The following is a 26,229-nucleotide window of genomic DNA, read 5'->3' on the forward strand; positions in this document are numbered from 1 at the left end:
TAAAAAATAAAAATGAATTACAAATATGTGGGCAATACTTACTTGATTTCAGTTCCTCTAATACTGGCAGATCTTCATCTAGACTCCTAGTTTTTACCCAGTGTTTCCACGCATTTACACCATATGCATATTTGAAAGGAAAACTACACTCTGAATTCTCAGAGCTATCATCATGAGACTGGTATTCTGACACTGCTTTTCTCTTCACTCCCTGTCATTGAAATAAATCTGTAAATATTACTGCTTATTAAACTGATCTAACTTACAGTCAGTAATATTACCCTTATCTAAAAACATAGAAACTAAGCAAACTATAACGAACTGTCAGCCAGATTTTGAATTATAAAACGCAAGTAACAATATTTGTTTCATTCAACTACAATCAGCATGTGGGTCCTTATACTGAAGACACTTCCAAAAACAGTTCTACCTGTGCTGACTCTGATACTTCTAAGACACTTAAAGTGGTATCTAAGATGAAGTTAGATGGACTTTTTTTATTATAAAGGAAGTGTTACATTAGTGAATCACACTAAGAAACACACACTCCTGGCACCACAGTTCACAGAGTAAGATTATAGATTAACTTTCAAGTCCTCATTTTCCAAATATGCAAATCAGGAAGTTAGAGGTACAACTAAAAGCTGAGTCCATCATTCATTTTTCAAACCACACCCAAAAACAGAGAGGCTGGACCTGACCCCTTTTGAAAATATACTAACCACTGAAAGACAATTTCAAGCTTGTGCAGGACCCACATTAAAATTTAGTAAGCAAAATATAAAGAAGGTTTCAGAAACCCTAATATTAATAGAATTTTCTTCATCATTTAAAAAAAATGCTATGAAACAGTCTGCTAGACTTCAGTTTGTGCTGGTGCCTGGGTGCCACAAAGGGAAACTGACTGGAAACAGACTATGAACAAAATAATCTGGCCAATCTATTTTCAGTGCCTAAAATGAGTGAAGTGCAAAAACGGATATGAAGAGCATAAACAACGAAAGCCGATGATCAGGATGTTACTAGTAGCATACACGCAAGGACATTTCTTTAGGAGTATTTATTAATGTTACACACACTGTTTCAGTTATTTTGCACACTAAGAGTAGGACTGCCAAATAAAGTATCAAGTATCAGAGAGGTAGCCGTGTTAGTCTGGATCTGTAAAAGCAGCAAAGAATCCTGTGGCACCTTATAGACTAACAGACGTTTTGGAGCATGAACTTTCATGGGTGAATACCCACTTCGTCAGATGCATGTAGTGGAAATTTCCAGGGGCAAGTATATATATGCAGGGAAGCTAGAGATAATGAGGTAGTTCAATCAAAGAGGATGAGGCCCTGTTCTAGCAGTTGAGGTGTGAAAACCAAGGGAGGAGAAACTGGTTTTGTAATTGGCAAGCCATTCACAGTCTTTGTTTAATCCTGAGCTGATGGTGTCAAATTTGCAGATGTTTCTCTTTGAAGTCTGGTCCTGAAGTTTTTTTGCTGCAGGATGGCCACCTTAAGGTCTGCTATAGTGTGGCCAGGGAGTTGAAGTGTTCTCCTACAGGTTTTTGTATATTGCCATTCCTAATATCTGATTTGTGTCCGTTTATCCTTTTCTGTAGCAACTGTCCAGTTTGGCCGATGTACGTAGCAGAGGGGCATTGCTGGCATATGATGGCGTATATATTACATTGGTGGACGTGCAGGTGAATGAACCGGTGATGGTGTGGCTGATCTGGTTAGGTCCTGTGATGGTGTCACTGGTGTAGCTATGTGAGCAGAGTTGTCATCGAGGTTTGTTGCATGGATTGGTTCCTGAGCTAGAGTTACTATGGTGCGGTGTGCAGTTACTGGTGAGAATATGTTTCAGGTTGGCAGGTTGCCTGTGGGCGAGGACTGGCCTGCCACCCAAGGCCTGTGAAAGTGTGGGATCATTGTCCAGGATGGGTTGTAGATCCCTGATGATGCGTTGGAGAGGTTTTAGCTGGGGACTGTATGTGATGGCCAGTGGAGTCCTGTTGGTTTCTTTCTTGGGTTTGTCTTGCAGTAAGAGGCTTCTGGGTACACGTCTGGCTCTGTTGATCTGTTTCCTTATTTCCTCATGCGAGTATTGTAGTTTTGAGAATGCTTGATGGAGATTTTGTAGGTGTTGGTCTCTGTCTGAGGGGTTAGAGCAGATGCAGTTGTACCTCAGTGCTTGGCTGTAGACAATGGATCGTGTGATGTGCCAGGGATGGAAACTGGAGGCATGAAGGTAGGCATAGCGGTCGGTAGGTTTTCGGTATAGGGTAGTGGTAATGTGACCATCACTTATTTGCACCGTGGTGTCTAGGAAGTGGACCTCCCGTGTAGATTGGTCCAGGCTGAAGTTGATGGTGGGGTGGAAGCTGTTGAAATCATGGTGGAATTTTTCCAGAGACTCCTTCCCATGGGTCCAGATGATGAAGATGTCATCAATGTAGCGTAGGTAGAGAAGGGGCGTGAGCGGACGAGAGCTGAGGAAGCATTGTTCCAGGTCGGTCATAAAAATATTGGCATATTGTGGGGCCATGCGGGTGCCCATAGCGGTGCCACTGATCTGGAGATATATATTGTCATCAAATTTGAAATAGTTGTGTGAGAGGATAAAGGCACAGAGCTCAGCGGCTGTGGCATCATCAGGGATACTGTTCCTGACAGCTGGTATTCCATCTGTGTGTGGGATGTTCGTGTAGAGAACCTCTGCATCCACGGTGGCTAGGATAGTGTTTTCTGGAAAGTCACCAATGCATTGTAGTTTCCTCAGGAAATCAGTGGTGTCACGGAGATAGCTGGGAGTGCTGGTGGCATAGGGTCTGAGTAGAGAGTCCACATATCCAGACAGTCCTTCAGTGAGAGTGCCAATGCCCGAGATGATGGGGCGTCCAGGATTTCCGGATTTCCAACTACACACAGCCCAGAAGAAAAGTCTGTCCTATCTCGGGGACTCTTTTTCTGCCCTGCCACCCCCACCAACATGATACAGTTCTGCGGCGATCTGGAAGCCTACTTTCGCCGTCTCCGACTCAAAGAATACTTTCAGGACAACACTGAACAGCGCACTGATACACAGGTACCTTCCCACCAACAGCACAAGAAGAAGAACTCCACATGGACTCCTCCTGAGGGTCGAAATGATAGTCTGGACCTCTACACTGAATGCTTCCGCCGACGTGCACAGGCAGAAATTGTGGAAAAACAACATTGCTTGCCTCATAACCTAAGTCGTGCAGAACGCAATGCCACCCACAACCTCAGAAACCACCCAGACATCATCATCAAAGAGGCTGATAAAGGAGGTGCTGTTGTCATCAAGAACGGGTCTGACTACCAAAAGGAGGCTGCCAGACAACTCTCCAACACCCAATTCTACAGGCCACTTCCCTCAGATCCCACTGAGGAATACACTAAGAAATTGCAACATCTGCTCAGGACACTCCCTACACTAACACTGGAAGAAATCAACATACCCTTAGAGCCCCGACCAGGGTTATTCTATCTACTACCCAAGATCCACAAACCCGGAAAACATATTCTCACCAGTAACTGCACACCGCACCATAGTAACTCTAGCTCAGGAACCAATCCATGCAACAAACCTCGAAGCCAACTCTGCTCACATAGCTACACCAGTGACACCATCACAGGACCTAACCAGATCAGCCACACCATCACCGGTTCATTCACCTGCACGTCCACCAGTGTAATATATACGCCATCATATGCCAGCAATGCCCCTCTGCTATGTACATCGGCCAAACTGGACAGTCGCTACAGAAAAGGATAAACGGACATAAATCAGATATTAGGAATTGGCAATATACAAAAACCTGTAGGAGAACACTTCAACTCCCTGGCCACACTATAGCAGACCTTAAGGTGGCCATCCTGCAGCAAAAAAACTTCAGGACCAGACTTCAAAGAGAAACATCTGCAAATTTGACACCATCAGCTCAGGATTAAACAAAGACTGTGAATGGCTTGCCAATTACAAAACCAGTTTCTCCTCCCTTGGTTTTCACACCTCAACTGCTAGAACAGGGCCTCATCCTCCCTGATTGAACTACCTCATTATCTCTAGCTTGCCTGCATATATATACCTGCCCCTGGAAATTTCCACTACATGCATCCGACGAAGTGGGTATTCACCCATGAAAGCTCATGCTCCAAAACGTCTGTTAGTCTATAAGGTGCCACAGGATTCTGTTCCAAATACAGTAGTGCATCTTTATTAAACTTATGGACTTAGAGAAAAGGATGCCAAATCTTACATGGTTAGAAGTCTGAAGATTTTCCTTCTGTAGACTGGCGTATATGACATCTTTCCCCATAAAAGGAAGCTGGTGCTATTTCTTTAGTAATGTTTTTGCAATATTCTTCCAAATCTCTCCCTCCAAAAAGTGGATTTAATGATCATAATGCATTTCCCTATTTCCCCCCCAAAATGTCTCATTTTATAGCTTTTCTATACTGACAGGTATAGGCATGGAACAATTCTGAGGTACCACCCCAAAATCTCTAGGATGGGAGTTAACACATGTGACAGTGCATCTATAGCAGGAGTCGGCAACCTTTCAGAAGCGGTGTGTCGAGTCTTCATTTATTCATTTTAATTTAAGGTTTCGCGTGCCGATAATACATTTTAACATTTTTTAGAAGGTCTCTCTCTATAAATCTATACATTATATAACTAAACTAGTGTTGTATTATAAAATAAACAAGGTTTTCAAAATGTTTAAGAAGCTTCATTTAAAATTAAATTAAAATGTTGATCTTATGCCGCCGGCCTGCTCAGCCCACTGCTGCTCTGGGGTTCTGTTCACCTAGGCCAGCAGTGGGCTGAGCGAGGCCTGCGGCCAGGACCCTGGCTGGCAAGGGTCCGTCAGTCAGAACCCCAGACCAGCAGCGGACTGAGCGGGGCCAGCAGCCAGGACCCAGAGGGCTGGGGGCAGGCTGGAGTCAGGGCAGAGGGAAGGCTAGGTATGGGTGCGGGCGCCAGAGTCAGGGCTAGGGTTGAGGGGGGCGGGGATGAAGGAGTCAAGCAGAGAGCTGGGTGTGGATGAGGAAGATACAGGGTACAGGGCTCAGGGCAGGGGCCTGGGGGGTGTGCAGGGCTCAGGGCAGATGGCGTGGGGTGGGTGTGCGTGCGTGCGGGGGAGGCGAGGGGAGGGGGTCAGGGTTCAAGGGGGAGGGCTGGGTGACTGCCCCCCTAAGAACTCCCAACCCCGCTGCTCCTTGTCCCCTGACTACCCCCTCCTGGGACCACACCCCCTATCTAAGCCTCCCTGTTCCTTGTCCCCAGACTGGACCCTACCCCCTACCTGTCCCCTGACTGCACCGACACTTATCCACACCTCCATTCCCAAACAGACCCCCAGGACTCCCATGCCCCATCCAACCGCTCCCCGCACCCTGACAGGACCCCCAGAACTCCCAACCCATCCAATGCCCCCCAATTCCCTGCCTGTCCCAACCCCTCTCCACACCCCTGCCTCCTGACAGGACCCCAGAACTCCCAACTCATACAACCCCCCCAGCTCCTTGTCCTCTGACCATCCCCTCCAGAGACTCCCCCCACCCTAACTGCCCCCCCCCACACCCTCCTTGCTCCCAGTCCCCTGACTGCCCTGACCCCTATCCACCCGCCGCCCCCTCACAAACCCCAGGATTCCCATGCCCCATCCAACCCCCCCTGCTCCCTGATTGCCCTCTCCAGAGACCCCCGCCCCTAACCACCTCCCCCGAGATTCCACCCCCCTCCATCCAACACATCCTGCTCCCTGTCCCCTAACTGCCCCCAGCCCCTTATCCAACACCCCCAACCCTGGGCCCTTTACCTTGAGGCTCCACGCAGAGCCAGACACGCTGCCCCGTGGGAGAGTGCAGCCTCGGCCCTCAGAGCGCTGCAGCGACACGGCTCCAGTTCAGCAGAGAGCGTGTCTGCCTCCCTGCAGAGCCAAACGCTGCCCCACGGGAGCGCGCAGGGCGGCATGGCTCCAGGGGAAGGGGGAGCGTGTCTGCCTTCCCGAGGAGCCAAACACTGCCCTGCAGGAGCGCGCACAGCCCCAACCCCCAGAGCACTGTGCACAGCAGCAGAGCTCCAGGTGAGGGGAGAAGGTGGGGGGAGGGGCCGGCAGCTTGCTGCACTCGGCCTGGTGCTCTGGCCTGGGAATGCGGACACCACGGCTTGCCGAGCCGGGAGAGTGGGGCCATTTGCCCATCCCATGTGCACGGCTATGCTTCTGCTCCCTGCCCCTGTGATGAGAGCAGAGGGCAGAGGAGAGTGGGCTGGGCAGGATTTTTAATGGCACGCTGAAGTCCTGGCAGGCTCCCGTGTGCCATTAAAAATTGGCTCGCATGCCGTATTTGGCACGTGTGCCATAGGTTGCCAACCCCTTCTCTATAGAGTAGATCAAAGAACAGCATCAATAACAGTGACAATTTGCCTGGCAATCATCAAAGTGTGTGCCATATTTAAGGCTGCTCAGAAAAGAGGAAGTCACTCACCTTGTGCAGGAACAATTGTTCTTCGAGATGTGTCCCCCTCTGGGTGCTCCACCGAAGGTGCCCTTGAGTCCCTGTGCTGCGGAACGGAGAACTCTGACAGCAGCATCTACTCAGTCCGCACATATGCTGTCCCCCACCTCATGCTCTGCTACGAGGCTAACCAGAGTGCATGGGTGAACTCCCCTCCGTTCCTTTGCTACTGCAGAGTTCCTGACAAGAACTCCGAAATACAGGGGAGGAGGGTGGGTTGTGGAGCACCCACAGAGACACTCTCTCGAAGAACCATCGTTAGTTATTGCACAAGGGGAATAAACTTCCTCTTCTTCTCTGAGTAGTGTTCCCAGTGATGCTCCACTGTAGATGACTCCCAAGGAGTATCTCCAATGGGAGGCTGGGGCTTCGGAGTCTAGTCTGTTATGGATGACAATACTGCAGAGCTGAAGAGAGCATCAGAAGCAGAGTCCCCAGTAACTGCATAGTGCTCTGTGAAGGTACATGCAGTTGCCCAGGTTGCTGCTCTACAGATTTCCAAGATAGGTACATTCTTGAAGAAAGTGACAGAAGAGGAAACAGATGTGTGGAGTGTGTGTGGATTCCAGATGGAGGTATTACATTGAGAACCTCATAGCAGCGTTTGATACTGTTTGAGACCCATTTGGAGAGTCTCTGGGCCGATATTGCTGCACCTTTAGACCTTTGCAATGAAAAGGACGAGCTTAGACTTCCTAAAGGCCGTTGTCCCGTCCAGGTAAAAGGCCGGGCTCTCCTAACGTTTAGCTTGTGCAGAATAGGCTCCCTGTTATCACGGTGAGGTTTAGGGTAAACCAGGGGTCTCAAACACGCGGCCCGCAGACTGAGGTTATTTTCTGTGGCCCGCGAGCTCCTTTCGGCCCCCTCCCGCCCTCTCCCAGTGTTTACCTAGAGTGGTTCCAGGCTGATGTACACTGGGAGCACGGCAGGCTCCCTGCCTGCCCTCCCCCCACGCTTGCCCTGTCTCGTAAGACTGTTGAGATGTGTACCCCATTCTATGAGGGATGCATCGGTGGTGAGGAGTAACGATGGGAGTTTGCAAGAAAGGGATCCCTGTGCAGACATTTGCTGGGTGCTTCCACCAGTCAAGAGAGTGTTTGACTTTGGCGGGCAGTGATAAAGGTTTGTCTAGTCCAGTGGGGTCCCCAACCTTTTTTGTCTGGTGGGCACCAAACGAAGGACCGTGGAGGCGGTCGAGCATCCGCTGAAATGCCACCGAAACTCGGTGACGACACCTCTGGATGATGTCGCTTGTCGGCGGCAAGCAGTATCATCCAGAGGCGTTGCTGCTAAAATGCCGCCGAATTTCGGCAGCATTTTGGCAGATGCTCAACCGCCGGCCAGGATGTGGGCACATTCAAATACCCCCGCGGGCACCATGGCGCCCGAGGGCACCATGTTGGTGATGCCTGGTCTAGTCTATCTTTGTCGGCATGTAGACAGAGCTGAACCACATCTGGAGGCACCTCATGTGAATTCTGACATGAGGTATTATGGATGCGCCTGTCACTCTATATCCCAGAAGGTGGAGGATGTGTCTCACTGATATCTGAGGGCTGATCTGTACTGTCTCTATGAGCGTGACCAGTGTGTGCAACCTGTGCTGTGGCAGGAGCACACTCACCTGTAATGAGTCAAGATTGGCTCCTATGAACTCTAAGTGCTACACAGGGGATGAACATTGATTTTTGGGCATTGATCTGGAGACCCAGTTCTGTGAACAAGTCTACAGCTGTTGGGGTTAACTTGGTGGGCCTTGTTGAAGAAGCAGGCTCTGAGGAGACAATCGTCCAGATAGGGGTAGATCATAATCCCCTGAAAGTATAGGTGAGCCGCCACTATGGAGAAGACCTTGGAGAATACTCGCGAAGCCGATGAGAGGCTAAAGGGGAGTACTCTCTATTGGTAATGGTCCTGGCCCAGTGTAAGGCTATGTCTACACTAGCACTTTTGTTGTTATAACTTATGTCGCTCAGCAGTGTGGTTTAATTACGTTGATGGGAGAGCGCAGAGGAGGTACATGAGATATCTTATAGCAGTGCAGCTACACTGATACAGCTGTGCTATTGTAAGATCTCTAGTATAGACGTAGCCTAAATCTGAGAAATCGTCTGTGGGAAGGTAGGATCGATATGTGGAAATAGGCATCCTATAAGTCAAGAGCTGAAAACCAATCTCCCTGTTCGAGAGATGGAATGATCACTGCTAGTGTGACCATCTCGAATTTTTGAGCTTTGACAAATTTATTCAGTGCTTACCTTCCTTCTTCTTGGGTATCAGGAAATAACAAGAGTAGAACTCTGTGCTTTGTTCTGTGCTTTTGCTAGGTTCTGTCTCCCCCAGATGGAGGAGATCTATTTCTTGTCGTAATAAACTCTCGCGAGAAGCGTCCCTGAAGAGGGACAAGGAAGGGTGCTGGGGGAAGGTGACATGGACAGAGTACCCATTATGGATGATTTCAAGGATTCTTTGATCAGATGTTATTTACTCCCAATTGTTGTGGAACGAAGCAAGGTAGTACCCAGATGTATGTGATGGGTAGCTCAGTTGCAGTTGGTGTTGAGGGGAGAGGTGTGTTAGTGCCCGACCAAGATGTCAAAGCTGATGTTTTGAGGTGGATGTTTGTGACAAGGAAGACCATGGCCTGATGGTTTACATTTGGAAAATTTGGATTTTTCCTTTGAGGCTCATAATAGCGTTGAGTTGGAGAATGTGGAGTGCAGGATTTATGTCTAAGGCTGCAGACTAAATGACAGGAGAGGGGCCCTGCAGACTTTAAGTGTATGGAGGGACCTGTCAGTCTTCTTGGCAAACAATTTGGTGCCTTTGAAGGGAAGTCCTCTACAGTAATCTGCATTTCTTTACGGAAGTCAGATAGGTGCAACCAGGATGCTCACTGCATAACCCCTGCTGTAGAGATGGCCCAGGCTGTTGTGTCGGCTGCATCAAGCGCTGACTGGAACACTGACTTGGCCATCAGTTGTCTCTCACTAACAATGGCCTGGAAACTGTTCATGGTGCAACTCTGAGAGCTGATCAATAAAAGCGTTAAGCCTGGTATAATTGACAGTCGTATTTTGCTGTCAGAGCTTGATAGTTTGCAATTCTAAATTGCAGTGTGATGGAGGAATAGGTCTTTCTTCCAAACAGGCTGAAGTGCTTTCAATTTCTACCATAAAAGGTGGACCTCACTTGGTGTTGGAGATCTCAGGAGTCTACTGCGTCCACAACAATAGAATTGGGGAAGCAGGGGAATGGGAAAAAAAATTCCATATCCCTAGCTGGGATGTAATTTTTTTTTAACAACCCATTTACATGTGGACGTGACCAATGCTGGAATTTTTCACATAAGCTTGGCTGAGTCCAGAAGGGCCTCGTTGATGGGGAGGGTTATTCTGGAGGAAGAGGAGGAGTACAAGATGTCCAAGAGCTTATAATAGGTATCTTTTACCTCCTCAAGAGGTATCTGCAGTATGTCTGCCACCCTTCTAGCCAGATCTTGAAATATCTGAACTTATCAGCTAGAGATGGTGGAAGGGGCATAACTGCCTCATTTGGGGAGGAGGAAGACGTGCTGGTCTGTGGTGTGACTTCCTCCTTGAACCCACCCTTCTGCCTGTTCCTCCATGATCTTGGAGGCTCTGGATGCCATGGCTCAGGGAGAGCACCTCAAAGGTTCACAGTGGGTCATGCTGTGTGCTCGGAAGGAATGTAGTCTGTATCCTACCCAAGGATCCCAGTAGGGCAACTGGTGCAGTGAAAAAGGTCTTGGTGGTGGTGCCCATGGCTAGCCATACCACGGTGGTTGAGGAGCAGGTGGAGGGTATGACTGACGGGGTCCAGGTTGATAGCGAGCACTATAAGAGTGAGAGACAACCTCCTCCTACTTACTATCTGATTCATCACAAGTGACTGGAGGTGCATGTCACAGTGCTGGTGAAGATTCCAGTGCCCAAAATCAACTTGGTATCAGAGCTCAGGTACCAAATGAGGGAGACTCTGGTATGTCAGATACCATGAGTTTTCTAGAGTGTCTGAATTCCTGTGGCGCAGACCTAACTGGTGCCAATGGCAGCTGTTGGGGGGCCGGCAGCACAGAGAGGATTAGGGATCTTGGCCGTACTGAGTGCTCCAAGGCTGGATGGCTTGCTGCTGATGGTGCCGATGATACTACTCATATTTGCAGTGTTTTCTTAGTGGTGACGTAGTCTCTGTCCTTCCCTTTATCTGTTGGTACTGTTGCTTCAGTGCCTATGCCCATCAGGTCTTCAGGCACATCAGTGGTACCTGCCACGTCAGACCCTCGAGGGCTATGGGTACCGTTTCAACTATCTCTGTACCGATGATACCAAATGTGTCTTTTTCAGCTAGCTCAGGGATCACAGCTCTCTTTTTTGAAGCCTTAAGTGAGAGGTTCACTGTTGTTTTCTTTGACCCATAGTCCTTTGATGTTAAGAAAGAGAAACTAAAGAAAGCTCTACAAGAGAAAAGTATAACTAACTACTGAAGTGCTAAGAAAGATGATCTGAGGAATGGACTGCTAATAGCTCCATCTCTAGCTAGGGATGCTGAGAAGGAACTGAGAGGAGTTCGCTCGTGAGCGCTGCTTAGCCTCATGGCAGAGCATGGGGTGGGGGGAGACAGTGCATATGCGGGCCAAATGGACTCTGCTATCAAAGTTCTCCGATTGGCAGTGCAGGGATAAAAGCATACCTGGAGTGGAGCACCCAAAGGGATACTACTTGAAGGAGAAGGTAGGAAAAGAGCAACCCAAACACTGCACCTTCTTTAAAAGAGACCAAACAATCTCAATGGTCCCATATGATTTACAAGATACACAGGGAATTTTACTAAATTTTTCTCCCATGCACACATAGACAGCACAGTCTTAGTTTTGCACTTAGTTTAGCAAAAAAATCTATGCAAAACATACTGTGCATCTGCTCAGAACAATTTTTGACAAATTGTAACTGCTAATCAAAACCAATTTTTACCAGAACACTCAAAGGCACTTCTCAGGGAGGGCTTTTTTGATCCAAACTTCAGCTTTTCTATACCCAATCATTGTCTTTAGAACTGTTAAATGCAGTTAAATGTTTTAAAAACCGAAAATCTAACTTGATCAGCCTTCAAACCTGGAAAATGTCAGACTGAAAACAAAGTCTGGGAAAATTTTGAGCGACTGAAAAATACCTAAAAAGAATAGGAGTACTTGTGGCACCTTAGAGACTAACAAATTTATTGTAGCATAAGCTTTCATGGGCTACAGCTCACTTCATCGGATGCATAGTGGAAAATACAGAAGGAAGATATATATATACACACACACAGGGAACATGAAACAATGCGTGTTACCATACACATTATAAGGAGAGCGATCAGTTAAGGTGAGCTAATGAAAATGGCCCACTTCCAGCATTTGTTAAGGAGATATAAGGAACCGGGTGGGGGGGGGAGCAGAGTGAGGAGGGAGATAAGCATAGGGAAATAATTTTACTTTGTGTAATGAGCCCATCCACTCCCAGTTTTTATTCAAACCTAACTTAATGGTGTCCAATTTGCAAATTAATTCCAATTCAGCAATCTCTCATTGGAGTCTGTTTCGGACTTTTTTTGTGTAATATCGCGACTTTTAGGTCTGTAATCGAGTGGCCAGGGAGGTTGAAGTGTTCTCCAACCGGTTTTTGAACGTTATAATTCTTGACGTCTGATTTGTGTCCATTTATTCTTTTACGTAGAGACTGTCCGGTTTGGCCAATGTACATGGCAGAGGGGCATTGCTAGCACATGATGGCATATATCACATTGGTAGATGTGCAGGTGAACGAGCCTCTGATAGTGTGGCTGATGTGATTAGGTCCTATGATGCTATCTCCTGAATAGATATGTGGACAGAGTTGACAACAGGCTTTGTTGCAAGGATAGGTTCCTAGGTTAGTTACTTATAATGGTTACTTATAGTGGCTGCTCAAGTAAGCTAATACATTTATATAATTGGCTGAGCAAAGCAAAGCTCTACACTCAATGGAATTTCTTGGAGGGTCAGTAAGTATGGCCACCCTGATTTAGTGTTTCCACTTCACAAATAGGGGAACTGAGGCAGCAGTAAAGTGTTTTGTACAAGGCTATGCAAGTCAGTGGCAAAGATGGGATTAAACCCCAGAAATTAACGGCAATCACTCTCCTACTCACTCTGCCTGATGACAAATCTGAAGTATTACACTGAATTAATTGCAAGGCACTGAATTAATTTTACTATTTGAACAAATGTACTATTTCATTCCAAAGCAATTAGACATATTAATAAGCAATAACTTCAGTTCTCACAGTGATCTAAAATTTAGTCAACCTGCAGTGTACGAAGTTTTTTTGTATTTGAATCAAATGATCTATTACCTTCTTTTTGGATCGAGGTCTTGGCTGTTCCTCATATTCTTCCCCAAAGACAGGAGGCAGCAAAAATTCATTTTCTGTATCAAGCTCCTCCGCTGCTGCAAATATATTAGAAACTTAAGTTTCCTAAAACTTCTGAGAGATTACATGGTCCAAGGTTATATTATTATATATCCACTAATACAAGGAGTCTATTAGAATACACAGATGATAATGTTCTGCTAACATTCATTGCAATACCAAGTGTAGGATTTCAGACGAGGCAATTAACTCTATTTTGGTATTTTACATGAAATATCAATTTCAAAAGCAATTTAATGATGAAGAAAAATTTTCAAGTCGTCTGTTACGTAACTAAGACGGTGTAAGCCTACAACGGTGATATGTAACCTATCACATAAATCTATCTCTGCATCAGATGACTGGCAGATAGCTAACGTAACACCGATTTTTAAAAACTGCTTGAGAGATGATCCTGGCAATTACAAGCCAGTAAGTCTAATTTTAGTACCAGGCAAACTGGTTGAAATTATAGTAAAGAACAGTTTTATGAGACACGCAAATGAACATACTCTGCTGAAAAAGAGCCAACAATGCTTTTGTAAAGGGAAATCATGCCTTGCCAATCCGTTAGAAATATTTGAGGGTATCAACAAACACGTGGATATGGATGATCTCGTTGATATTGTGTACTTGGACTTTCAGAAAGCTTTGGACAATGTCCTTCACCAAAGGTTTTTACATGAAGTAGGCAGCCATGGGATAAAAGGGAAATTCCTCTCATGGATCAGTAACTAGTTAAAAGACAGGAAACCAAGAGCAGGAATAAATGGTCAGTTCTAATAGAAGAGAGGGGTAAATAGCAAGGTTCCCCAGGGATCTGTACTGGGACAAGTGCTGTTCAACAATTACCCTTTCACATAACACAAGAACCTGCTGAAATTAACAGGCAACAGGTTTAAAACAAACACAAGGAAGTACTTCTTCACATAATACAGTCAATTTGTGAAACTCATTGCTAGAGGATGTTTTGAATGCCAAAAGTGTAACAAGGTTCAAAAAAGAATTAGATATGTTCATGGAGGAAAGTGCCATCAATGGCTATTAGCCAAAACGGTCAGGGATGCAACTCTATACTCCGGACATCCCTAAAATCTCAGATTGCTGTAAGATGGGATTGGACAATGGGGTATGAATCACTTGATAAACTGCCCTGTTCCATTCATTACCTCTAAAGCAACTGGCACCGGCCCACTGGAAGACAGGATACTGGAATAGGTGGACCATTAGTCTCACCCAGTAATGCCCATTCTTCTGTTTTATTAAGAGAGGCACATAACACATCACTTTGCAGGTTTTCTTTCATCTATGCAAACTTTGGATCAGACCTGTGATCCCATTGTGTGAATTAGCAAGTAATGGTATTTCTACACAGCAACTAGAAACCTGTGGCTGGCCCGTGCCAGCTGACTCAGGATTACAGGGCTCAAGCTGTGGAGTATCTAGTTGCTGTGTAGACATACCCTTAGTGAATAAACAGGAGAAAACAAACAAATTAGGGTGACGTTACAAAATATACTTTGTTCACTTATTTTCGTTTATAACAAAATGTAAAGTTAACATTACTAAGTCTTAGATTTCCTTTTTGGAGCAGGCAGTCTTTTTATTCTGTGTTCGTAAAGCACCTAACACAATGGGATCCGGTCTGTAACTAGGGCTCCTAGTAGCAACGGTAATACAAATTATTATAATGATAAGGTAAGGCCCCAATACTGCATCTCTGATTAACCCCTGAGAAGTGGAAAGAAGCCACCAATTTTTGATGAGGACACACAGCAAAACAAAGACACTAGATTTAAAACTGCAGGCTGTAACTTTATTGACTTAATAGTAAAAGGAGGCTGACTTCCCATTTAACTACCAGGCACTGACTGAGTTCAGAGTGGGGCGGAATGGTCTTATGCCACACATCCAAGGAAAGGATTACTCAGCTGTTCAGTCACTGATATTCTTCAAGATGTGTAGTCCAAATCACATTCCACAGCTTGTGATTGTGGGGGCAGTGCATGTGCCAGAAAACTTTCTAGTCTGCAGCATCTCTGTGGCACTGCATGCCCCCTTACACTCAAAGAAATTCCAGTGAGGAGCCTGGAGCCACAACATCATCCTCAGTTCCTTCACCACCTTCAAAGCTCAGGGCTTGGGCAATTCTGTAGTAGTAGTAACAGCGGGTGGATTGTGGAATACGTATACAAACTACACATCTCAAAGAAAATCAGTTATTGTACAGGTAAGTAACCTGTTTTATTTTGATAGTCTGTTAATTCCACAGCTGGTGACTTCCAAACAGTAGTCCTTACAGTCCTGTCAAATCTGGCCTCATCCCTGTTCACCTATACCAGTGTGTAATGCTTCATAAGTGTGTGGACAGATGACCACTCTGCTGCTCTGCAGTTGTCACTGATGGAAAGGCACACCAAAGAAGCCACTGATAGAGACTGTATATGGAGGAACACACTAACACTTTGTATGGAAGTAGCATTCTTGCGAGTCAAAAGCATGATGTGATGCTCCAGCCAGATAATCTCTGGGTGGGTACTACTTGACCCATAACCCTTTCCCGATAAGCAAAAGAGGAGTCTGGGTGATTTCTGGAAGGACTTCACCCTGTCCAAGTAATATAGGAGCACCCTTTGCATGTACAGCACGTGCAAACTCTGTTCTGCTCTCCCTGCATGAAGCTTCAGGAAGAACACAGGTAGGTTGATAGTCTCACTGATGTGGAATTCCAACGCTACTTTTAGCAGGAATCTTGGGTGGGGCTTCATTGTCCCTTCATCCTTATATATGATGGTACCTGGAGGGTCCCACCATTAATGCCTGAGTCTCTCCAACTCTTCTGGCTGATGTGATTGCCAACTTTTATGGTGAGATTGAACCACTGGCAACAGGCTCGTTGCCCTAAAGGGCTTCCACTAACCTGGAGAGGACCACATTAAGGTCCCATGCTGGGTTTGGGTCCTTAACTGGTGGAAAGCATCTAGAGATGCCTTTCAGGACTCTCTTTGCCATTGGGTATAAGAATACAAAGGAATGGTCAATCAACAGATGGATGGTCAACTGATATGGCCACTAGGTGCACCCACCAAGAGCCTTAGAAAACACTCGCTTGCTTTGACACAGGTACTCTAGTGTATCCTGGATGCTTGCCTGAACAGGGGGGAATATGGTACCCGTGGGCCCAGCTGGAGAGTCTCATCCATTTCAAAAGATAAGTTGTCCTTGTTAACTCCTACATGCTGTTTATCACACCTCCTGCACCTCCAGCAAGCAGGACCTCTCTGCTTGAGTCAACCAGAAAGCATCCACATGCTTAGATAGAGAGAGTGGAGGTTTGGTTGCAGCATCTCACCTCCATTCTGAGCCATAAGATCTGAGACTACAGGAAGCATGAGTGGGGGTGGTATGGAGAGGTTGAGCAGGTCTGAGTACAAGGTGTGTCTTCTTGGTCATGCATCCAGCATTATAGAGGATGTTTCATTTTCATCTTCCGGAATGTGAGTCAGGGTGTGTCCAGAGTCCCTGAGGCAGTCTTAAGAATGCTTTCCCCAAGTCTACTCTCAAGGCCAAATGGTGCACCTACCTTCTTTTGTCTAAGACCCGCTCCTTCTAGGAGCCAGACTGTAGTGCTCTATTTGGAAAAGTTTCTTTCGAAGGATGAGGAACTCACTCACATACACCCTTAGTCTGCCAAAGCTGAACAACCAACCATCCAAAGAAGCAAGCCAGTAAACTTTAAAGGGATGACATACAAAATGATGGGGTCTAAATTAGCTATTATCACTCAAGAAAGAGAACTTGGTCATTGTGGATAGTTCTCTGAAAACATCTGTTCAATGTGCAATCGCAGTAAAAAAGTTAACAGAATGTTAAAAACAAGGGATAGATAATAAAACAGAGAATATCATCATGCCACTATATAAAGCCATTGTATGCCTGCATTTTGAATACTGAGTAGTTCTGGTCACCCCATCTCAAAAGATACATTAGAATTGGAAAAGGTAGAACAAAGAAGTGGTATGGGGAATGGAACAGTTTTCATACAAGGAGAGATTTAAAAAACTGGGACTGTTCAGTTAAGAAAAGAGATGACTAAAGGGGGAAATGAGGTCACATACCTGTAACTGGAAGTTCATTGAGATGTGTGGTTCCTATCTATATTCTACTGAGGATTTATGCACATGAGACATGGGCCCAGACCCAGAGCTTTTCAAAATAGTAGAATCCGTGGGTCCGTCCATGCGTCATTGTACCGCCTCATGGTTTCGCCCAAGGCAATAAAGGACAGGGCGGAATGACCACGCGGTCAGTTCCTTCTCCACTAAAAAAATCGACCAGTTCCGCAGCAGAGGGGCAGGAGGGTGAGACTGGAATACAGATAGGAACCACACATCTCAAAGAACCTCCAGTTATAGGTAAATAACCTACCCTTCTTTTTTGAGTGATGGTCCCTACTGTATTCCACTGAGAGTGATTAACAAGCAGTACCTAGATAGGAGGAGGTTGTGAGGAAGAAGACAGAACTGTGGAACAGAGGACTGCCACATCAAACAAAGCATCTGCCACAGAATGACTAGAGCAGCAACCTTTGGCATGCGGCTTGCCAGGGTAAGCACGCTGGTGGGACAGTTTACTTGCTGCATCAGCAGGTTCGGCTGATCGCCAGGCCTATGGGGGTGGTGGGAAGCAGTGGCCAGCACATCCCTCAGCCCGTGCCGCTTCCCACAGCCCCAACTGGTCTGGAGCAGTGAATCGCGGCCAGTGGGAGCCATGATTGGCCGAACCTGCAGATGCGGCAGGTGAACAAACTGGCCCACCAGGCTGCTTACCCTGGTGAGCCACATACCAAAGGTTGCCGATCCCCGGCCTAGAGCATAAGAAGAAAAGGTATGTACTAAACTCCACGTGATCGCCTTACATATATCCATAGAGGTCACTTTGTTGAGCATGGCCATAGTTGATGACTGCGTTCTCATGGAATGGGCCCCTATCCCACTTGGATGGGACTGCCCTAACAACTGATAGAGTGTAATGCACCTCGAGACCCACTTTGAGATTCTCTGACTGGAGGTGGCCTACCCCTGAATTCTCTCCGCAACCCCTTGCTCCTGGGTGTCCCTAAACTTCCAGCTGGCAAAAGCTGGGACTGAATGACAGGATTAATCACTTGAGATTATCCTATTCTGCTCATTCTCTCTGAAACATCTTACAGTGGCTAGTGTCAGAGACAGAATACTGAGCTGGATGGACAAGTATGGGTGTTCTAATATATGACCACAAAGCCAGACCATAAAGACTATTTCATTCAGAACATTTGTTGAAAGAATAGCAGAAATACCTCTTGGAAAATCAATTTCAATATCAAGATCTGGTTCATACGGAATATCAGGCAAGCTTGTCTGCATCTCTGTACCAGAGTTAAGCAAGTCTGTTTCGATTATTACACCTGTAATTAAATTAAATACAATTATATTACCATTTAACAGTTAGTTTTCATTTTGTGGCTCTGCCAAGATAGTGCATATGCTGAATTCCTCCTCACATACTCACTGCCAGGAGAATGATGTCAAATCACCAGCCCAGATTTTCCAATTCTGGAACTCTCGATTCTGCTTCTCCAATATGATTCCTTCCCAGCTAGAAAGAGATCTGTTAGCCTACTCTGCCCTGCTTAATTATGGAGAATCTCTTGTTGAAGTCCAGGTTTGTAAAGCTCAGGACTGTGTAATCTAGGCTGTCTCAACCAGCCACAGAAAGCAAATTAGCATAAAGTGGGAATATAATTTGTCTTTCTGCGGCTTTGCCTGCAACAGCACAGATCCTGGGCTTCTTTATAGCAGACCTTAGCAAAAACAAACATGGAGGGAAAACAAGAGGATAAACCAGAAAAGGGAGGGGAGATGAAAGGAAATAGGAATCTTTGACCTCTTCCCCAACTTCTGTCAGAAGTAGAGCTTCTGTGAGCACACAGAAGCTCTCCACAGTAAAACGCAGAGCACACAAGCTCTCCACAGTCAAAGGGCTCTGTCTGCAGACATTTGTATGTTCAGTCAACAGTATCTAGTGAAAGAGCAAAGGGAACTTGAGGTGGCAACCTTGCAAAGCTTCTCCAGTAACACCTTCAACTCTCCAGTTGAGGTGGTGGCCCTAGCTCTGGTTTCGTGAGTGCTAAGTTTTAATGGACATGGAAGTTCTGTAGCTTTGTATGCCTCCTGTATCTCAGACATAAAACATTTGTCCATATAGTCTCTAGATAATTTGAGGAAACAACTGAAGTAGTCTAGGAAAAAATGCTTCTGGAGACCTCTCAAAAGCTTTTGAGGTTACTGTTTGAAGGAGAGGTTTTTTTCTGGTAAAATTTGGAAGCCACAAACATATCATGATACGTGGGGAGAAAAAAAAAGTCTGCATGGCAGGAAAGTTTGCAGAAATTCCTCTCCTAGTGAAAGTCTTGAATCATATCATCCTCGGAATCTGAGGATGCCTTAGAGAGAGTTTCTCTCCTCCTTCAGGTAAGTTGGCAGGGAGGATGGGAAGAAGGTGGGAAAGCAGTACCCCTGTCACAGCCCCAGAAATTGCATCAACTGCTTCTTTGTTCTGCTTCAGCGAGAGACTCTGCTTTTGCAGGTTTTCATAGACTCTAAGGCTGGAAGAGACCACTTTGAACATCTAATCTGACACCCTGTATAGCACAAGCTATAAAACTTCTCCCAAATAATTCCGAGTGTATGTTTTAGAAAAAAATGCAATCTTGATTTAAAAATTTAGAATCCACCACAAACCTTGGTAAAAACTGTTCCAATGGTTAATTACTGTCACTGTTAAAAATTTACCCTTTATAATGAGTCTTTAGGCACCCTGAGAGGCTGATTTTGTTCATCAGAATTGCAAAAACTGTTTCAGCCACTGCCTTGCTCCATTGAGATAGTGAATTTTTCCCTCAGCTAATAAATAATTTAAGGTGTCTACAGGAAAGTGCTACTGCAAGAACAACAATTAATTTATTCTTTCTTTAGCCTCCTTTGGTTGATAGATAAATGGTGGTTGGACCCAGCTGCAGAAGTCACTTTTCTGAATTTGTGTTTTTTTTTAAGTGAAGCAGCAGTCAAACTAGAGATGTAAAGGAAGGAGCCCCATAGAGTGAGAAAATCCTGGGTGACAATTTGTCATCTTCCTGGCTCTAGGAGCAAGTGAGGAGGAGGATTTCAGCATCTACACGGCTGCCAGCTAAGCCACAGAGCAGATTTCTAAAAGTTACCTGCTTCTCAAATACGATGAAATATTCTAGAAATTTGTTTAAACAGGTAAAGTTTCCAATTAATTTTAGAATTCACAAATAGCAGTTTTGTATTTAATTACTGTAATATAAGAACACTATAGATACATACACACAGAAGTAAAAACACATGGATTCAAAGGCCACAGCAATAAAACATACTGTTCAGATCTGTAGTCTCTGTTTTTCCATCATCTTCAGGCATCATCTCAGCTATAGTCAGTAGCTCAGCCTCCAGAGGATTTGAAGGAACTTTACCCCTCAGCTCTTCTATTGCTGCAAGGATCTTCTCATTGCTATCCAGAGTAGTGGGCAGAAAAACTGGAACTGGCACCTAAGCAGATATGAATGAGTAACTCTTCAAAAATTTCATTGTTAACAGATGATTACCAATGATGTAGAGTTAAATGCAGAAGCTTTACATCTATCTTTCAAAAGACTCAATAGTCCGGGGCTTAGGAAACGGTGCCCTCAGTAAGGTCTAGCAGAAAAGCCAACAGTTGATAAGACGGTTGAAAAACCATGAATACAGATGACCAGAGTGAAAAAAAAGAGGGACAGAAATGCTGTGAGAAGTACTGTAGTACAATTTAGTGGTGAGAATAAAGAACAGTGTTAGGAGACTCCTGACTCCTAATCCCAGGTCTGACTATCTACGTACTCTTTGTGGCCTTGGACAAGTCATTATCCTCTTTTGGTGGCCTCAATTTCCCCATCTGTAAAATGCGGAAAATTCTTTTTACCTTCCTAGTCAAAGAAGCGCTGTGAGGATCATCACTTGAGCAAATCACATTGAAGATGCAGAATGCTATGTAAATGGTAACTTTTAAGAAGCTTAATTTGCTAGAAATTTTGAAATCCAAATCTTATCCTGGTTTCCACTGCAACCCCGTCATTCTCTATTTGCTTCTACTCCCTCCTGCTAATCTGACTCTGCCATCTCTCACAATCTTTCACTTTCCCATCTTTGACCACCCAGCAGAGATGCACCAGTCAAAACTGTTGCTGGAGCAAAACAGCACTGTAAGAGCTTACATATATGCAAGCAGGCAGGTTTTTTACTGAAGAATGGTGAGGAAGCTGAAGTATCACTAGCAAAATGATAAAAAGGAGTCATAAAAAATGGAAACTAGGACAGATTACAAAGGATGAATATAGGCAAACAACACAGGAATGCAAGGGCAAGATTAGAAAGGCAAAGGCACAAAATGAGCTCAAACTAGCTATGGGAATAAAGGGAAACAAGAAGACTTTTTAACAATACATTAGAAGCAAGAGGAAGACCAAGGACAGGGTAGGCTCACTGCTCAGTGAGGAGGGAGAAACAGTAACAGGAAACTTGAAAATGGCAGAGATGCTTAATGACTTCTTTGTTTCAGTCTTCACTGAGAAGTCTGAAGGAATGCCTAACATAGTGAATGCTAATGGGAAGGTGCAGGTTTAGAAGAGAAAATAAAAAAGAACAAGTTAAAAATCACTTAGAAAGTCACCAAGGCCTGATGAAATGCATCCTAGAATACTCAAGGAGCTAAAAGAGGAGGTATCTGAGCCTCTAGCTATTATCTTTGGAAAATCAGGGGAGATGGGAGAGATTCCAGAAGACTGAAAAAGTGCAAATATACTGCTCATCTATAAAAAGGGAAATAAAAACAACTCAGGAAACTACAGACCAATTAGTTTAACTTCTGTGCCAGGGAAGATAATGGAGCAAGTAATTAAGGAAATTAAAGAAATCATCTGCAAACACTTGGAAGGTGGTAAGGTGATAGGGAATAGCCAACATGAATTTGTAAAGAACAAATCATGTCAAACCAATCTGATCGCTTTCTTTGATAGGATAATGAGCCTTGTGGATAAGGGAGAAGTGGTGGATGTGGTATACCTAGACTTTAATAAGGCATTTGATATGGTCTCGCATGATATTCTTATCAATAAAAAGACGGTTACTCACTTTTGTAACTGTTGTTCTTCGAGATGTGTTGCTCATATCCATTACAGTTAGGTATGCACGCGGCACGCGCACACCTAACTGGAATGGATTAGAGCAAGCACTCGAAGAAGAACTAGGCAAATACAATTCAGATGGGGTTACTATAAGATGGATGCATAACTGGCTGGATAACCATACTCAGAGAGTAGTTACTAATGGTTTCCAATTCTGCTGGAAAGGTATAACAAGTGGAGTTCCGCAGGGGTCTGTTTTGGGACCGGCTCTGTTCAATATCTTCATCAACGACAGATATTGGCATAGAAAGTACGTTTATTAAGTTTGCAGATGATACCAAACTGGGAGGGATTGCAACTGCTTTGGAGGACAGGGTCAAAATTCAAAATGATCTGGACAAATTGGAGAAATGGTCTGAGGTAAAAATGATAAAGTTTAACAAAGACAAATGCAAAGTGCTCCACTTAGGAAGGAAAAATCAGTTTCACACATACAAAATGGGAAGAGACTGTCTAGGAAGGAGTACAGAAGAAAGGGATCTAGGGGTTATAGTGGACCACAAGCTAAATATGAGTCAACAGTGTGATGCTGTTGCAAAAAAAGAAGCAAACATGATTCTGGGATGCATTAACAGGTGTGTTGTGAGCAAGACATGAGAAGTCATTCTTCCGCTCTACTCTGTGCTGGTTAGGCCTCAACTGGAGTACTGTATCCAGTTCTGGGCACCGCATTTCAAGAAAGATGTGGAGAAACTGGAGAGGTTCCAGAGAAGAGCAACAAGAATGATTAAAGGTCTTGAGAACATGACCTATGAAGGAAGGCTGAAAGAATTGGGTTTGTTTAGTTTGGAAAAGAGAAGACTGAGAGGGGACATGATAGCAGTTTTCAGGTATTTAAAAGGGTGTAATAAGGAGGAGGGAGAAAACTTGTTCACCTTAGCCTCCTAGGAAAGAACAAGAAGCAATGGGCTTAAACTGCAGCAAGGGAGGTTTAGGTTGGACATTAGGAAAAAGTTCCTAACAATCAGGATGGTTAAACACTAGAATAAATTGCCTAGGGGTGTCGTGGAATCTCCACCTCTGGAGATATTTAAAAGTAGGTTAGATAAATGTGTATCAGGGATGGTCTAGACAGTATTTGGTCCTGCCATGAGGGCAGGGGACTGGACTCGATGACCTCTCAAGGTCCCTTCCAGTCCCAGAATCTATGAAAATAAGTACTGTTCTACCTAAAAAAAAAAGTGCTGCAGTACCACTCAAGCAACACGGTATTTATGACTGTAACAGGCAAAATAATTAATAATAATGCAATTCAGCTCAAAAATAAGGCATGACTTACTGGAACAGGAACCATTGTCGGAACAGGAACATTTTGACTATACATGTGCATAGGCACCGGAACATAAACAGGTACAGGAACAGGAACTGGGACATATTCTTTCTTCCAATCATCTTCTATAAAAATAAGCCAAATTACAGATAGGCACTTAAAAGTTAAACTTTCTTTAGCATATTCCAAGCCAATATAATTCAAATACATGAAAGGTGAAATGAACGAACTGTTACTTCTACTAATATTCACTAGTTACCTGTCTGACAACATTTTGTCTGCATGTGAGGTTTACAGTATGTAGCTTTTGTCATTGTCAAAGGTTTGCAAAGAATTGCCTTGTTCTTCATCTCTTTGTTAAGTGTTGGAGAAGGGGGTGGCACTGAACCCTACAGACAAGCAAACAATTGCATCATTATTGATTTGTTACAGCTTTTGATTTCAGATACCAGCCAATGTTTGTGTTCTAAACACAGACAAGTCCTGGAAAAGAATGCAAAACACAGCAGCACTGGTGACTGCTCTTTAGTTAAAAGTTGTTTTGTATTTCTAAATGAGCTTCTTCTGTCAGAAGCATAATACACCTGTATTTTATTTGCTTGGGGCTAATACTTTCAGAATAACTGCCTATTCCACAATTAACTTTTAAATTTTAGTTTAAACTACAACATTGACTTCACTGCTGTTACATTATGAAAGCATAAAGAAATGGACTTGTTGGTTTACAACTTTTAAAAACTCTAGCTTTAAACTACTTCATTAAAAACAACACAATTGAAAGGCTCTAGGCTCAAAATTTGACCTTCTTTAGAGGTATAATAATCCATAATGAAAAGTCTTCAATTCTAATTCTTATTTTAATTTCAGCATTCCACTGCTTTTTTTTAATCCTAAAAATATGCAATATGGGCTCTACAGCAGTAATCCAACTCTATTTCTAGAAATGTACTAAAAATGATGATCAATAAATTAAAGTGGTTTTGCATGACAGAACATTACATAAGTTTCAACTGCTGTTAAAAATAAACCCACTGATGAACAGAGTTCTCTTCAAAACAGATTTTCACCTATACATGGCAGTGTGCATTAAAATCAGTAGAGGAAAGACTTAAGACTTACAAACGGATATTATAAAATAGTAAAATATTAAATAAATACTACAATAGTTGGCAATGTACTTCCTAAAAAGTAAAAGTTAAGTAATGAGGGCTTTTAGCTGCTTTTTATTTTAAACCTGTGGACTGAATCAATCAGTCTAGAAGCAGTTTTCTATGTATGTGCTCAGAAATTTTAATCCAGATGCTTATGGCTGACATCTCCAATTACTACAGAAATCCCAAAAAGTTTAATGCATACACATTTATACATAAACTAAATATAAATTAAGATACTTTATTATACATGTCTAACATTTATCTCTATACAAGTCTAAATATATTTTTCTATAACAGTAAGGAATCTAAAGGAGGTAATCTAGTCTAGTTGGAAAATAAGCATCCCGAAGATCTCAACAAGAGAAAAATAAATTAGTGTGAAATTAAAACAAGGTAATCTGGAGGAACAGTCAATTATTAAACCCCATTTTTGTGAAAATCTGATACAACCTAGTAAAATTCAAACTTAGGTTACTCCATGCTCCATTCATGCTGTGCCTTGCTCTCCGCTACACAGGCACCAGACCTGCAAAAAGTTACTCAGTTATTCCCACATACAGTCTAAATGTAGTCAATGGGACTCTGTACAGCAGTGACTGTACTTCTGATAACTATTTGCATAATCAGAGGCCTTAACTTGGGACTTTCTGCCTTTCCAAAATGGGTCATAACCTTAAAATGCTAATTAATCAGTGGGTTTTTTTCCTTGTACATTTATTATATACACCTATATATTAGGAACACAAAACATACAAAAACTATATTTTCTTGTGAATTATCTTTAAAGGGATACTCTCACGTAATTCAGCAAGAAAATACCCAGTAGTTCGTTTTAGTGGAAGTGGTTTAAAAAGACATATGAATACAATTTTTTTATGTAACTTAAGCTAGCCAATTTAGTTTCACTGATCATGATGACAAAAACCAACAAAAACCCCAAAGTTGGATTAATGTTTTCTATTTTAAGCATATAAAAATGTTACTTATTTTGTTGGTGTTTCTTTAAGAGAGTTCAAGATGTCATTTTAATATATCTAATTATATTTTATATACTTACTGTCATTTTTGTTCGGGAAATTTGACAACTCTGATCTAAAATGTAAAGAGATTCAAAATTAACAGTGTTTATTTTATCAGTTTATATAAAAAGTACATAAAATAAATTTTCAACAACAAAAATTAAGACAGTTACTTTATCACAGTATTACCAGACAAGCACAGCCAACTGTCTATGACAGTTGTGTTCAGTCCTAGGCCCAGTCTACACACAGAAATTACACCCTTTTAACTACACAGGTTTCTAAATCCACTGAGTTAAATCAGTGCAATACCCATGTTCACTCTCAGTCTGGTTTAAGACTTCCTTATATCAATTTATCTTAAATTGAGCTTAATTAATAGTGACCACTTAGGTTTAAAAAAGTGTACACACAAAGATGCTGCACCAATCTGATTGAACTGATTTAAAAACTGATTTAACTAAACTGGTGTCATTTCTGTGTGCAGACAAGCCCCTAAGTATCACTATGA

The 26,229-nt window shown here is 43.6% G+C and overlaps 1 protein-coding gene across 13 annotated transcripts in view; it reads right to left on the reverse strand.

The window, feature by feature from the left end:
• The window catches only part of ZMYM2 (zinc finger MYM-type containing 2), a 212,955-nt gene that overhangs the window by 16,967 nt on the left and 169,759 nt on the right, over window positions 1-26,229 (reverse strand). For 10 of the 13 annotated variants that reach the window (XM_050937121.1, XM_050937119.1, XM_050937123.1 and 7 more), the window contains 7 exons: window positions 25,757-25,791; window positions 23,805-23,934; window positions 23,555-23,670; window positions 20,434-20,605; window positions 18,334-18,441; window positions 12,939-13,033; window positions 43-211 (listed from right to left, as the gene is read on the reverse strand). In XM_050937121.1, coding sequence (XP_050793078.1) covers window positions 43-211; window positions 12,939-13,033; window positions 18,334-18,441; window positions 20,434-20,605; window positions 23,555-23,670; window positions 23,805-23,934; window positions 25,757-25,791 — 825 coding nt within the window. Of the gene's footprint in view, window positions 1-42; window positions 212-6,512; window positions 6,589-12,938; window positions 13,034-18,333; window positions 18,442-20,433; window positions 20,606-23,554; window positions 23,671-23,804; window positions 23,935-25,756; window positions 25,792-26,229 lie in introns of those variants that run through there. The other 3 variants (XM_050937128.1, XM_050937125.1, XM_050937129.1) reach the window with 3 other exon arrangements.

The sequence above is a fragment of the Gopherus flavomarginatus genome, chromosome 1 (assembly GCF_025201925.1).
Source record: "Gopherus flavomarginatus isolate rGopFla2 chromosome 1, rGopFla2.mat.asm, whole genome shotgun sequence".
NCBI lineage: Eukaryota > Metazoa > Chordata > Testudines > Testudinidae > Gopherus > Gopherus flavomarginatus.